The 15,836-nt window shown below is 48.6% G+C and overlaps 1 protein-coding gene across 1 annotated transcript in view; it reads right to left on the bottom strand.

The window, feature by feature from the left end:
* LOC112215221 (integrin alpha-5) overlaps positions 1–15,836 on the bottom strand; it is a 95,048-nt gene that overhangs the window by 29,639 nt on the left and 49,573 nt on the right. Inside the window, exons 20-21 of the mRNA XM_042299929.1 lie at positions 10,881–11,018; positions 7,852–7,919 (exon numbers count right to left, since the gene is read on the bottom strand). Coding sequence (XP_042155863.1) covers positions 7,852–7,919; positions 10,881–11,018 — 206 coding nt within the window. The remainder of the gene's footprint in view (positions 1–7,851; positions 7,920–10,880; positions 11,019–15,836) is intronic.

The raw sequence follows: 15,836 nt of genomic DNA, 5'->3' as shown, positions 1-15,836 counted from the left end.
CCTCCTACAGTCAGACAGACAGCCTAGTCAGCCTCCTACAGCCAGACAGCCTAGTCAGCCTCCTACAGTCAGACAGCCTAGTCAGCCTCTTACAGTCAGTCAGCCTCCTACAGTCAGACAGCCTAGTCAGCCTCCTACAGTCAGACAGCCTAGTCAGCCTCCTACAGTCAGACAGCCTAGTCAGCCTCCTACAGTCAGACAGCCTAGTCAGCCTCCTACAGTCAGACAGCCTAGTCAGCCTCCTACAGTCAGACAGCCTAGTCAGCCTCCTACAGTCAGACAGCCTAGCCTAGTCAGCCAGCCTCCTACAGTCAGACAGCCTAGTCAGCCTCTACAGTACAGTCAGCCTCCTACACAGACAGCCTAGTCAGCCTCCTACAGCCAGACAGACAGCCTAGTCAGCCTCCTACAGCCAGACAGCCTAGTCAGCCTCCTACAGTCAGACAGCCTAGTCAGCCTCTTACAGTCAGACAGCCTAGTCAGCCTCCTACAGTCAGACAGCCTAGTCAGCCTCCTACAGTCAGACAGCCTAGTCAGCCTCTTACAGTCAGACAGCCTAGTCAGCCTCCTACAGTCAGACAGCCTAGTCAGCCTCCTACAGTCAGACAGCCTAGTCAGCCTCCTACAGTCAGACAGCCTAGTCAGCCTCCTACAGTCAGACAGCCTAGTCAGCTTCCTAGTCAGTCAGACAGCCTAGTCAGCCTCCTACAGTCAGACAGCCTAGTCAGCCTCCTACAGTCAGACAGCCTAGTCAGCCTCCTACAGTCAGACAGCCTAGTCAGCCTCCTACAGTCAGACAGCCTAGTCAGCCTCTTACAGTCAGACAGCCTAGTCAGCTTCCTAGAGTCAGCCTAGTCAGCCTAGTCAGCCAGTCAGACAGCCTAGTCAGCTTCCTAGAGTCAGACAGCCTAGTCAGCTTCCTAGAGTCAGACAGCCTAGTCAGCTTCCTAGAGTCAGACAGCCTAGTCAGCTTCCTAGAGTCAGACAGACAGCCTAGTCAGCTTCCTAGAGTCAGACAGCCTAGTCAGCCTCCTAGAGTCAGACAGCCTAGTCAGCTTCCTAGAGTCAGACAGCCTAGTCAGCCTCCTAGAGTCAGACAGCCTAGTCAGCTTCCTAGAGTCAGACAGCCTAGTCAGCCTCCTACAGTCAGACAGCCTAGTCAGCCTCCTACAGTCAGACAGCCTAGTCAGCCTCCTAGTCAGTCAGACAGCCTAGTCAGCCTCCTACAGTCAGACAGCCTAGTCAGCCTCCTACAGTCAGACAGTCAGAGTCAGACAGCCTAGTCAGCCTCCTACAGTCAGACAGCCTAGTCAGCCTCCTACAGTCAGACAGCCTAGTCAGCCTCCTACAGTCAGACAGCCAGACAGCCTAGTCAGCCTCTTACAGTCAGACAGACAGCCTAGTCAGCCTCTACAGTCAGACAGCCAGCCTAGTCAGCCTCCTACAGTCAGACAGACAGCCTAGTCAGCCTCCTACAGCCAGACAGACAGCCTAGTCAGCCTCCTACAGTCAGACAGCCTAGTCAGCCTCCTACAGTCAGACAGCCTAGTCAGCCTCCTACAGTCAGACAGCCTAGTCAGCCTCCTACAGTCAGACAGCCTAGTCAGCCTCCTACAGTCAGACAGCCTAGTCAGCCTCCTACAGTCAGACAGCCTAGTCAGCCTACAGTCAGCCTCCTACAGTCAGACAGCCTAGTCAGCCTCCTACAGTCAGACAGCCTAGTCAGCCTCTTACAGTCAGACAGACAGCCTAGTCAGCCTCCTACAGCCAGACAGACAGCCTAGTCAGCCTCCTACAGCCAGACAGCCTAGTCAGCCTCTTACAGTCAGACAGCCTAGTCAGCCTCCTACAGTCAGACAGCCTAGTCAGCCTCCTAGTCACAGCCTAGTCAGCCTCCTACAGTCAGACAGCCTAGTCAGCCTCCTACAGTCAGACAGCCTAGTCAGCCTCCTACAGTCAGACAGCCTAGTCAGCCTCCTACAGTCAGACAGCCTAGTCAGCCTCCTACAGCCAGACAGACAGCCTAGTCAGCCTCCTACAGTCAGACAGCCTAGTCAGCCTCCTACAGTCAGACAGCCTAGTCAGCCTCCTACAGTCAGACAGCCTAGTCAGCTTCCTAGAGTCAGACAGCCTAGTCAGCCTCCTACAGTCAGACAGCCTAGTCAGCCTCCTACAGTCAGACAGCCTAGTCAGCCTCCTACAGTCAGACAGCCTAGTCAGCCTCTTACAGTCAGACAGCCTAGTCAGCTTCCTAGAGTCAGACAGCCTAGTCAGCTTCCTAGAGTCAGACAGCCTAGTCAGCTTCCTAGAGTCAGACAGCCTAGTCAGCTTCCTAGAGTCAGACAGCCTAGTCAGCTTCCTAGTCAGACAGCCTAGTCAGCTTCCTAGAGTCAGACAGCCTAGTCAGCTTCCTAGAGTCAGACAGCCTAGTCAGCCTTCCTACAGTCAGACAGCCTAGTCAGCCTCCTACAGTCAGACAGCCTAGTCCTAGTCAGACAGCCAGCCAGAGTCAGCCTAGTCAGCTTCCTAGAGTCAGACAGCCTAGTCAGCTTCCTAGAGTCAGACAGCCTAGTCAGCTTCCTAGAGTCAGACAGCCTAGTCAGCTTCCTAGAGTCAGACAGCCTAGTCAGCTTCCTAGAGTCAGACAGCCTAGTCAGCTTCCTAGAGTCAGACAGCCTAGTCAGCTTCCTAGAGTCAGACAGCCTAGTCAGCTTCCTACAGTCAGACAGCCTAGTCAGCTTCCTACAGTCAGACAGCCTAGTCAGCTCCTACAGTCCTAGTCAGTCCTAGAGTCAGACAGCCTAGTCAGCTTCTAGAGTCAGACAGCCTAGTCAGCTTCCTAGAGTCAGACAGCCTAGTCAGCCTCCTAGAGTCAGACAGCCTAGTCAGCCTCCTACAGTCAGACAGCCTAGTCAGCCTCCTACAGTCAGACAGCCTAGTCAGCCTCCTACAGCCAGACAGCCTAGTCAGCCTCCTACAGTCAGACAGCCTAGTCAGCCTCCTACAGTCAGACAGCCAGCCTAGTCAGCCTCCTACAGTCAGACAGAGTCAGCCTCCTACAGTCAGCAGCCTAGTCAGCCTCCTACAGCCAGACAGCCTAGTCAGCCTCCTACACAGTCAGACAGCCTAGTCAGCCTCCTACAGTCAGACAGCCAGTCAGACAGCCTAGTCAGCCTCCCAGCCAGCCAGCCTAGTCAGCCTCCTACAGCCAGACAGCTAGTCAGCCTCCTACAGTCAGACAGCCTAGTCAGCCTCCTACAGTCAGACAGCCTAGTCAGCCTCCTACAGCCAGACAGCCTAGTCAGCCTCCTACAGCCAGACAGCCTAGTCAGCCTCCTACAGCCAGACAGCCTAGTCAGCCTCCTACAGCCAGACAGCCTAGTCAGCCTCCTACAGCCAGCCTAGTCAGCCTCCTACAGCCAGACAGCCTAGTCAGCCTCCTACAGTCAGACAGCCTAGTCAGCCTCCTACAGTCAGACAGCCTAGTCAGTCAGCCTCAGCCCTACAGTCAGACAGCCTAGTCAGCCTCCTACAGCCAGACAGCCTAGTCAGCCTCCTACAGCCAGACAGCCTAGTCAGCCTCCTACAGCCAGACAGCCTAGTCAGCCTCTCCTACAGCCAGACAGCCTAGTCAGCCTCCTACAGCAGACAGCCTAGTCAGCCTCCTACAGCCAGACAGCCTAGTCAGCCTCCTACAGTCAGACAGCCTCAGCCTCCTACAGTCAGACAGCCTAGTCAGCCTCCTACAGCCAGACAGCCTAGTCAGCCTCCTACAGCCAGACAGCCTAGTCAGCCTCCTACAGCCAGACAGCCTAGTCAGCCTCCTACAGCCAGACAGCCTAGTCAGCCTCCTACAGCCAGACAGCCTAGTCAGCCTCCTACAGCCAGACAGCCTAGTCAGCCTCCTACAGCCAGACAGCCTAGTCAGCCCCTACAGCCAGACAGCCTAGTCAGCCTCCTACAGCCAGACAGCCTAGTCAGCCTCCTACAGCCAGACAGCCTAGTCAGCCTCCTACAGCCAGCCTAGTCAGCCTCCTACAGCCAGCCTAGTCAGCCTCCTACTGCCAGCCAACCAGCCTCCTACAGCCAGCCTAGTCAGCCTCCTACAGCCAGCCTAGTCAGCCTCCTACAGCCAGCCAGCCTCCTACAGCCAGCCAGCCAGCCTCCTACAGCCAGCCTAGTCAGCCTCCTACAGCCAGCCAACCAGCCTCCTACAGCCAGCCTAGTCAGCCTCCTACAGCCAGCCTAGTCAGCCTCCTAGCCAGCCAGCCTACAGCCAGCCTCAGCCTCCTACAGCCAGCCTAGTCAGCCTCCTACAGCCAGCCTAGTCAGCCTCCTACAGCCAGCCTAGTCAGCCTCCTACAGCCAGCCTAGTCAGCCTCCTTCAGCCAGCCTAGTCAGCCTCCTACAGCCAGCCTAGTCAGCCTCCTACAGCCAGCCTAGTCAGCCTCCTACTGCCAGCCAACCAGCCTCCTACAGCCAGCCAGCCTCCTACAGCCAGCCAGCCAGCCTCCTACAGCCAGCCAGCCTCCTACAGCCAGCCTCCTACAGCCAGCCAAGTCAGACTAAAACAGCCAGCCAGTCTAGTCAGACTCCAACTGCCAGGGACACTTCTTGAAAGTCCAATATCTTGAAAACTTGACTGCTAACATACAAAACAGTTTGGGACTGTATCAAGTGGACTAATGAAAAAAATTCCGAAATAGTTTGAGTGGATTTTCCCTTTAAAGAAAACAAAGGGCTAACATTGAAAGAAAAAAACAAAAACCTTTCCCCTGGGGCATTTGTGGAACAGGTTATGTGCCTTGGCAGGAAAACAGTAGAAATATCAACTACAGGAATGAAGGATATGTCTCGGATACATTGCTGGGAATTTCATAATTGACCCTTTGCCCCAAGCTACTATTATACAAAGTATTGAAATGAATGCAGCACTATCATCTAACTGCCAAAGACAGTTAATGCATTATGATTTTCCTCAACTGAACTCACTATCGCCCTGTAGCACTCACTTCTGTCATCATGAAGTGCAATGAGAGGCTAGTTAAGGATCATATCACCTCTACCTTATATGACACTCTAGACCCACTTCAATTTACTTACCGCCCCAATAGAACCACAGACGATGCAATCACCATTGGACTGCACACTGCCCTATCCCATCTGGACAAGGGGAATATCTACTTAAGAATGCTGTTCATTGACTATAGCTCAGCCTTCAACACCATAGTGGCCTCCAAGCTCATCATCAAACTCAGGGCTCTGGGTCTGAACCCCGCCCTATGCAACTTCCTGACAGGCTGCCCCCTGGTAGGAAACAACACCTCCACTTCACTGATCCTCAGCACAGGGGCCCCACAAGGGTGTGTGCTCAGCCCCCTCCTGTACTCCCTGTTCACCCATGACTGCGTGGCCATGCATGTCTCCAACTCAATCATCAAGTTTGCAGACGACACAACAGCAGTAGGTCTGATTACCAACAATGATAAGACAGCCTACAGGGAGGAGGTGAGGGCCCTGGCGGACTGGTGCTAGGAAAATAACCTCTCCATCAACGTCAACAAAATGAAGGAGCTGATCATGGACTTCAGGAAACAGCAGAGGGAGCAGGTCCATATCCACATTGACGGGACCGCAGTGGAGAAGGTGAAAAACTTCAAGTTCCTCTGCGTACACATCACTGACGATCTGAAATGGTCCCCCCACACAGACAGTGTGGTGAAGAAGGCGCAACAGCACCTCTTCAACCTCAGGAGGCTGAAGAAATTTGTCTTGGCCCCTAAAACCCTCACAAACTTTTATAGATGCACAATTGAGAGCATCCTGTCGGGCTGTATCACCGCCTGGTACGACAACTGCACTGCCGCAACCGCACGGCTCACCAGTGGGTGGTGTCATCTGCCCAACACAGGGCTCTCTAGTGGGTGGTGTCATCTGCCCAACACAGGGCTCTCTAGTGGGTGGTGTCGTCTGCCCAACACAGGGCTCTCTAGTGGGTGGTGTCATCTGCCCAACACAGGGCTCTCTAGTGGGTGGTGTCATCTGCCCAACACAGGGCTCTCCAGTGGGTGGTGTCGTCTGCCCAACAAAGGGCTCTCCAGTGGGTGGTGTCGTCTGCCCAACCACAGGGCTCTCCAGTGGGTGGTGTCGTCTGCCCAACAAAGGGCTCTCCAGTGGGTGGTGTCGTCTGCCCAACACAGGGCTCTCAGTGGGTGGTGTCGTCTGCCCAACACAGGGCTCTCCAGTGGGTGGTGTCGTCTGCCCAACACAGGGCTCTCCAGTGGGTGGTGTCATCTGCCCAACACAGGGCTCTCCAGTGGGTAGTGTCGTCTGCCCAACACAGGGCTCTCCAGTGGGTGGTGTCGTCTGCCCAACACAGGGCTCTCCAGTGGGGGTGGCTCTCCAGTGGGTGGTGTGTCTGCCCAACACAGGGCTCTCCAGTGGGTGGTGTCGTCTGCCCAACACAGGGCTCTCCAGTGGGTGGTGTCGTCTGCCCAACACAGGGCTCTCAGTGGGTGGGTGTGGTGTCGTCTGCCCAACACAGGGTCTGTGGGTGGGGTGGCTCTCCAGTGGGTGGTGTCGTCTGCCAGCAACCGCACAGTGGGTGGTGCTCTCCAGTGGGTGGTGTCGTCTGCCCAACACAGGGCTCTCCAGTGGGTGGTGCTCTCCGTCTGCCCAACACAGGGCTCTCCAGTGGGTGGTGTCGTCTGCCCAACCAGGGCAGGGCTCTCCAGTCCAGTGGGTGGTGTCGTCTGCCCAACACAGGGCTCTCCAGTGGGTGGTGTCATCTGCCCAACACAGGGCTCTCCAGTGGGTGGTGTCATCTGCCCAACACATCACCGGAGGCACACTGCCTGCCCTCCAGGACACCTACATCACCTGATGTCACAGGACATCAACCACCCGAGCCATTGCCTGTTCACCCTGCTATCATCCAGAAGGCAAGGTCAGTACAGGTGCATCAAAGCTGGGACCGAGGTCTTTGTTTAAGTTTGGTCAGGGCGTGAGTTGGGGTGGGCATTCTATGTTTTTGTTCTATGTTTTGTATTTCTGCTTTTGGCCTGGTATGGTTCCCAATCAGAGGCAGCTGTCAATCGTTGTCTCTGATTGAGAACCATACTTAGGCAGCCTGGTTTCCCACTATGATTGGTGGGTAGTTGTTTTCTGTCTTTGTATGTAGTTTACCAGACGGAACTGTTTCGGATGTTCTTTTGTTACTTTGTATTTTTTGTGTTCAGTGCTATTGATTAAAATTACGAACACTTACCACTCTGCATAATGGTCCGATCCTTCCTATTCCTCATCAGAAGAGGAAGACAACCGTTACAAAAATGATAGGTCAGAAAGAGAGCAAGAGAGAGGGGGGGGGGAAATGCCCACAGATCAAAGTGTGTCGATGCTCTGAATGCTACTTCAAACGATTCGAGAGGGAGGCTGGTACTGGTTGGCACACCTACAACTCCCTTCCCAGTCCCCATACGTTCCAACAAATCTGTTCCATCGCACCTGTCTTTTCCCCCCCCACCAGCTTGACAGCCAATCCCTGTCCCTGTAGACCAGCCCCCCTTCCTGTTTTCAAAGCAAAGTAGTATCCTCTGCTAGTGGAGCATTGTAGGGCTATTAACAGACTGGCTAAACTAAACAAACGGGTGGAGCACGACACAGCTTTACTTACCCATCAGATCAAAACAACAACAAGGCCGACTCATCTGCATAGTGGGGTGAAGAGTTCACTTACTACAACCTGGCTCACAGTTGACCATACATAGCTATATTCTCCTGATCCAGTGGATGTCCTGGGCCGTGTATGGTCTAGGACTTATAGAGAAGGAAATGAAGGGACTAACTCACCCGTGCACCGCCAGTTTTAAGTCGGGAACACAGATGTTGTCTTCTCCACAGTCCAGCAGAATCTGGGCCTAAAGGAGGGAAGAAGATGAGACGAACACATGAAACAGTGACAGAGCTTATACATGATCACACAGGCCCCTTTAAAATTAAACCTACACTTCTTTCAATTAGAATTCACACAGAGAATTAGACACACTTTGCTTTGATGGTAAACATACAATAGAGTGACTGTAGCGGGACGGGACATGGAGGAATATATTACAAAATGGAGGAATATATTCCAGTCCAACCCTCAACCGCCCACGAGTAGAGAGTCATCACTAAAGACCAGACACCTGTTATAATCCTGTTAACAGTCCTCTCTCCCGGGGAAGGTTATAGACTGTATGACTGTGTGATGACACAAATAACACTAATTCAACCCCATGTCTGACTTCACTTCCCTTTTGAGGGAAATGGCTCAATAAGAAGACAGGAGAAGCTCAAGATCACGTCTGACTGTGTGATCAAAACCCGTCTTTTAAACCCTCTCTCTGGCCTGGGACACAGAGGCACAATATTTGGAGGGAAACCCTCCAGCTCAGCAGTGACTACCACCCCCCAGTTTCACAACTCTGGTCCTGGCTACTACGTTGGGCCCTTCCAGAACACTCTCCCCTGGCTAGAGTCATATGACCTGGACAGCCAGTCACAGGCTGTACCTGGTGGGGATCTCAAACCACCAACACAGTCTGTGCTTTAGTCTGTGACACAGCGGTGCAGAGACAGGTCAGAAGAACTCTGCACCACCTCAACTCATTTCTGTACCTTCTACATGGACAATCCTGCTTCTAGACATTCCCAAGCGGTATTAGTGCATCTTTGACAATAAAACCACTGTACACTATTCACCACAACACGTCCAGTAGTCTATCCTCCTCCTTGTTTGCAGTGCGTGTCTGATTCGGCTCCAAACTTCAGCTTGCCTCTAGAAAAATGTTTGTGTTCTCGACAGCCGAAAAAACACTCACTGAGGGTCCAAAATGTCACAAAACGTAATACGACATAATATGTGCACAAACTCTTCCGAACTGTTTCAGCTGGGAATCATGCCGACGCCTTTAGGCCAGGGTGATCTTGAGGCCTAGACGCTACGGTGGAATGACCAGAAAGACATGAACTAAGCAGGAAAGGGTGCAATAACCACTGAACGTGTGTGTGTGTGTGTGTGTGTGTGTGTGTGTGTGTGTGTGTGTGTGTGTGTGTGTGTGTGTGTAGCAGGCTTAGCGTAGGTAATGGTCTCTCTGTGTGATTCCATCACAGTGTGATGATCATGATGCCTTAGTTGAAAATGATATAATAAATATAAGTTGAGGGAGATTAGAAAGAGCTCAGCGCCTCCCTGTCATTATACAGCCAGGACTTCGAATTAAGGGAAAGCAGGGTAACCATAGTAACCTCCAGCTCATTCTGCCCCCTCCCTCAGTGAGTGCTGCATGGCCCACAGTCAGAGAAAAAGTTACAGGTTCCTATCCTCGCTGAAGCTAAGAAATATCAACTGACAGTGCCCCGGCTTCACGGCAACATGTGGAGCACATTACAGAGAAACTCTGAAACTGCACAGAGGCATCAGTGAGCTCTCACTCGGCAACCAGAGGGTGTGAGAACCGGGGTGAACCACAACTGCCAGCCCAGTACATACGATGCCATATAGTGAAATCCATAATAAAGCATGGTGCATGTGATTAAATCCAGACGGTAGTCAGTAATCACCTCCTACACGGTGTTACATTCACAATGGGTATCCATGATTAATGAAATATGTCAGCAGCTTTACACTACTAACCCCCCCCCCATACATAATAGACACACATGGGTTATTCAAGCCCCACTCTGAAGTTCAGTTTCAGTACTACAACAGAATTGTTAGAGTTGAGTATTTAGAAGTAGTGTAAGTACAACACAGCAGATCTGATGAGGCCCCGGCAGCTTTGATACAACAAGGAGACACCAATGACAGGGCTCAGTCCTGCCCTGCTCAGAGGGAGAGAGGGAGGCTGCGGTTACTGTGTCTGGCTGCGTGGAAAGTAATCCACAGAGACTCTGTGCCACAAAACGTTCAAAACCCGGACAGATCATTTCAAGTCATCAGTCTTAAGTTATTTTATTTTCTATTAGGTTGAGACTCAAGTCATCAAATTTGTTACTTGAGTCAGTGTCCACATTTGTGCCATATGGTCCAGCATGCCACAGCTGAAGGCAGGCAGCCCACACGTTGAGCCCTGCTCACGTCTTTCTCCCTCTCTTTGCCTGCCAGGAGAAAACTGGAAAAATTCAGACAAATCTACACCAGATGGCACATGGCCTGTGTGCTGCGAGCGAAGCACCGCATTGGCCCTACCCAGAATCTATTATCTATATCTATTAACCCTGTGTGTCTGACTGTGCACCCCTCAGTCGGAACATGACTTACTGTATCAACCGTTACACCGCCTAGCTGGGCTGAAAGCTGCTATTCCTGGAGGGGCAGTCAAACTCTAACTCTCTCTCCACCATAGTGTGCACATGCCTCAAATGTCTTCTGTTGAAAACTGCTTTCCAGACCCTCTGGACCCCTTCCCAGCAGAGCGGTTTGGAAATCAACAAGGAGAGCAGCCTGAGTCGTTCTAAGGGTGTGTGTGGGGGAGAGGGAAGGAAGGGGGAGGTCTGGTCAAGGTGAAAACATTACCATTACCTCTGAGTGAGTGAATGGATTTCCAGCCACGTCTTCACTAAGTCTAGTTCATTAAAACATGTGCAGTGCTCCACCACCAGAGATACAGGGGCTGTTGACTCAGAGGAGTCCTCCAAGGTTGGAGTGCTGCGCTGGGGGTCAGACAGAAGGGCGGGAGGGTGTGCTGGAGGTCAGGAGTGCTGCGGGGGTGATGGCTGGGGGTCAGTGGTGCTGTGGGGTTGTTGTGCTGGGGGTCAGTGGTGCTGGGGGTCAGCAGTGCGGTGGGGGTGCTAAGGGCTGGGGCGGTCATAGTTAGACAGGGGGTGTATTGAAGTACCTTCTGCTCGATGAGCTCGGTGGTCTTGTAGTTAAGGATGGGTCTGAGGCCGTGGGAGTCAAACGCTGCCTGAGGATCCAGACTGAAGTTGAGGGAGATGTAGATGGAGGAGAGCTTATCTCTGAACTCCTTGTCATCCTGCAGTCAGATAGAGAGACAGAGAGAGAGACAGAGAGAGAGCGATAGATAGACAGAGAGAGAGAGACAGAGACAGATACAGATACATATACAGAGACAGATAGAGACATAGAGAGAGACAGATAGAAACATAGACAGAGAGACAGATAGAGAGAGAGCGATAGATAGACAGAGAGAGACAGATAGAGAGATAGAGAGAGAGAGACAGACAGAGAGAGAGACAGAGAGAGATAGATAGACAGAGAGAGACAGACAGAGAGATAGATAGACAGACAGAGAGACAGATAGAGACAGACAGAGAGACAGACAGAGACAGATAGAGAGACAGACAGAGAGACAGATAGAGACAGAGACAGATAGAGAGACAGAGAGAGACAGAGACAGATAGAGAGCGATGGAGACAGATATAGAGACAGATACAGAGAGAGAGAGAGAGATAGACAGAGAGAATGACAGATAGAGAGAGACAGAGGCAGATAGAGAGACAGACAGAGAGACAGACAGAGACAGAGAGCGATAGATAGACAGAGAGAGAGACAGATAGAGAGATAGACAGATAGATAGACAGAGAGACAGAGAGAGACCGATAGAGAGACAGAGAGAGACAGAGGCAGATAGAGAGACAGATAGAAACAGAGAGAGACAGATATAGAGACAGATACCGAGAGAGAGAGATAGACAGAGAGAATGACAGATAGAGAGAGACAGAGGCAGATAGAGAGACAGAGAGAGAGACAGAGAGAGACAGAGACAGATAGAGAGACAGAGAGAGACAGAGACAGATAGAGAGCGATGGAGACAGATACAGAGACAGATAGAGAGACAGACAGAGAGACAGAGAGAGAGAGAGAGAGAGAGAGACAGAGAGAGAGACAGAGAGAGACAGAGACAGATAGAGAGACAGAGAGAGACAGAGACAGATAGAGAGCGATGGAGACAGATACAGAGACAGATAGAGAGACAGACAGAGAGACAGATAGAGACAGAGAGAGAGAGAGACAGAGAGAGAGAGAGATACAGAGACAGATACAGAGACAGAGAGAGAGAGACAGACAGAGGCAGATAGAGAGACAGACAGAGAGACAGATTGAGACAGAGACAGATAGAGAGACAGAGACAGATAGAGAGCGATGGAGATAGATACAGAGACAGATAGAGAGACAGAGAGAGAGAGAGAGAGAGAGATAGACAGAGAGAATGACAGATAGAGAGAGACAGAGGCAGATAGAGAGACAGACCCAAAATTAAGGAAAGCTTTGACTATGTACAGACTCAGTGAGCATAGCCTTGCTATTGAGAAAGGCCGCCGTAGGCAGACATGGCTCTCAAGAGAAGACAGGCTATGTGCTCACTGCCCACAAAATGAGGTGGAAACTGAGCTGCACTTCCTAACCTCCTGCCCAATGTATGACCATATTAGAGAGACATATTTCCCTCAGATTACACAGATCCACAAAGAATTCAAAAACAAATCCAATTTTGATAAACTCCCATATCTACTGGGTGAAATTCCACAGTGTGCCATCACAGCAGCAAGATTTGTGACCTGTTGCCACGGGAAAAGGGCAACCAGTGAAGAACACACACCATTGTAAATACAACCCATATTTATGCTTATTTATTTGATCTTGTGTCCTTTAACCATTTGTACATTGTTAAAACACTGTATATATATATATATATAATATGACATTTGTAATGTCTTTATTGTTTTGAAACTTCTGTATGTGTAATGTTTACTGTTAATTTTTATTGTTTATTTCACTTTATATATTATCTACCTCACTTGCTTTGGCAATGTTAACACATGTTTCCCATGCCAATAAAGCCCTTGAATTGAATTGAGAGAGTGATAGATAGACAGAGAGAGAGAGAGATAGACAGAGAGAGAGAGAGATAGACAGAGAGAGAGAGAGATAGACAGAGAGAGAGATAGATAGACAGAGAGAGAGAGAGAGAGAGAGAGAGAGACAGATAGAGAGAGGGATAGAGACAGATAGAGAGAGGGATAGAGACAGAGAGAGATAGAGAGACAGAGACAGAGAGAGTTAGAGAGACAGAGAGAGATAGAGAGACGTACAGAGACAGAGAGAAAGACATATATATACAGTGCCTTGCGAAAGTATTCGGCCCCCTTGAACTTTGCGACCTTTTGCCACATTTCCGGCTTCAAACATAAAGATATAAAACTGTATTTTTTTGTGAAGAATCAACAACAAGTGGGACACAATCATGAAGTGGAACGACATTTATTGGATATTTCAAACTTTTTTAACAAATCAAAAACTGAAAAATTGGGCGTGCAAAATTATTCAGCCCCTTTACTTTCAGTGCAGCAAACTCTCTCCAGAAGTTCAGTGAGGATCTCTGAATGATCCAATGTTGACCTAAATGACTAATGATGATAAATACAATCCACCTGTGTGTAATCAAGTCTCCGTATAAATGCACCTGCACTGTGATAGTCTCAGAGGTCCGTTAAAAGCGCAGAGAGCATCATGAAGAACAAGGAACACACCAGGCAGGTCCGAGATACTGTTGTGAAGAAGTTTAAAGCCGGATTTGGATACAAAAAGATTTCCCAAGCTTTAAACATCCCAAGGAGCACTGTGCAAGTGATAATATTGAAATGGAAGGAGTATCAGACCACTGCAAATCTACCAAGACCTGGCCGTCCCTCTAAACTTTCAGCTAATACAAGGAAAAGACTGATCAGAGATGCAGCCAAGAGGCCCATGATCACTCTGGATGAACTGCAGAGATCTACAGCTGAGGTGGGAGACTCTGTCTATAGGACAACAATCAGTCGTATATTGCACAAATCTGGCCTTTATGGAAGAGTGGCAAGAAGAAAGCCATTTCTTAAAGATATCCATAAAAAGTGTTGTTTAAAGTTTGCCACAAGCTACCTGGGAGACACACCAAACATGTGGAAGAAGGTGCTCTGGTCAGATGAAACCAAAATTGAACTTTTTGGCAACAATGCAAAATGTTATGTTTGGCGTAAAAGCAACACAGCTGAACACACCATCCCCACTGTCAAACATGGTGGTGGCAGCATCATGGTTTGGGCCTGCTTTTCTTCAGCAGGGACAGGGAAGATGGTTAAAATTGATGGGAAGATGGATGGAGCCAAATACAGGACCATTCTGGAAGAAAACCTGATGGAGTCTGCAAAAGACCTGAGACTGGGACAGAGATTTGTCTTCCAACAAGACAATGATCCAAAACATAAAGCAAAATCTACAATGGAATGGTTCAAAAATAAACTTATCCAGGTGTTAGAATGGCCAAGTCAAAGTCCAGACCTGAATCCAATCGAGAATCTGTGGAAAGAACTGAAAACTGCTGTTCACAAATGCTCTCCATCCAATCTCACTGAGCTCGAGCTGTTTTGCAAGGAGGAATGGGAAAAAATTTCAGTCTCTCGATGTGCAAAACTGATAGAGACATACCCCAAGCGACTTACAGCTGTAATCGCAGCAAAAGGTGGCGCTACAAAGTATTAACTTAAGGGGGCTGAATAATTTTGCACGCCCAATTTTTCAGTTTTTGATTTGTTAAAAAAGTTTGAAATATCCAATAAATGTCGTTCCACTTCATGATTGTGTCCCACTTGTTGTTGATTCTTCACAAAAAAATACAGTTTTATATCTTTATGTTTGAAGCCTGAAATGTGGCAAAAGGTCGCAAAGTTCAAGGGGGCCGAATACTTTCGCAAGGCACTGTATATATAGAGACAGAAAGACAGAGACAGAGACAGAGAGACAGATAGAGAAAGAGACAGAGACAGATGGAGAGAGACAGAGAGAGAAAGAGAGGGTTTATCAGATGGAGTGAGTGAGACAGTGAGTGAGTGAGTGAGTGAGTGGTTTAGTGAGTGAGTGAGTGAGTGAGTGAGTGAGTGAGTGAGTGAGTGAGTGAGTGAGTGAGTGAGTGAGTGAGTGAGTGAGTGAGTGAGTGAGTGTGTGTGTGTCTGTGTGTGTGTCCGTGGGGCCGAGACTGTATTTAAAACATTTTTTAAATCATTGTTATTATTATTTTGTATTTTTTGTGTGTTTTTTAGGGGTTAGATCAGCTTTAATATTGCAGATAGATTGTAGCTTCCATCAATGTAATTGTCTGCATCACTTCCAATCCCACATATATCTTTTTGCAAATATATATGTATATACATATACATACATATAAATACATATTTTATATATACATATACATACATATAAATACATATTTTATATATACATATAAATACATATTTTATACATACATATAAATACATATTTTATAAATACATATTTTATATATACATATACATACATATAAATACATATTTTATACATACATATAAATACATATTTTATACATACATATAAATACATATTTTATTTTATACATACATATAAATACATATTTTATATATACATATACATACATATAAATACATATTTTATATATACATATACATACATATAAATACATATTTTATATATACATATACATACATATAAATACATATTTTCTTTTCTTTTTATTTTCTTTATTACCCTCCAACCCTACCACCCCTCACCCAATTGGAGCAAACTAGTGAACAACAACGCTTAGGCCTGTATTTCCAGCTTATACATACTACATACATACTACACACATAGTACATATATTTTATGGACACAGTCTACTTTACAATAGTTTGATTTAGTTTGTTTTTAACTCTTGTCCTCCCTCTACCCTCAACCTCTCCCATATATTTCTGATGTCCATCCAGTTTGATTTCTATTTGCCATATATTTCAAACTGTGCTCTTTCCAAAATGTTCTT

Source organism: Oncorhynchus tshawytscha, linkage group LG16 (genome assembly GCF_018296145.1).
Source record: "Oncorhynchus tshawytscha isolate Ot180627B linkage group LG16, Otsh_v2.0, whole genome shotgun sequence".
In the NCBI taxonomy this organism is placed as follows: Eukaryota; Metazoa; Chordata; class Actinopteri; order Salmoniformes; family Salmonidae; genus Oncorhynchus; species Oncorhynchus tshawytscha.
The sequence above is the reverse complement of the archived record's forward strand: the minus strand, read 5'-3'. Positions and strand labels throughout refer to the sequence as shown.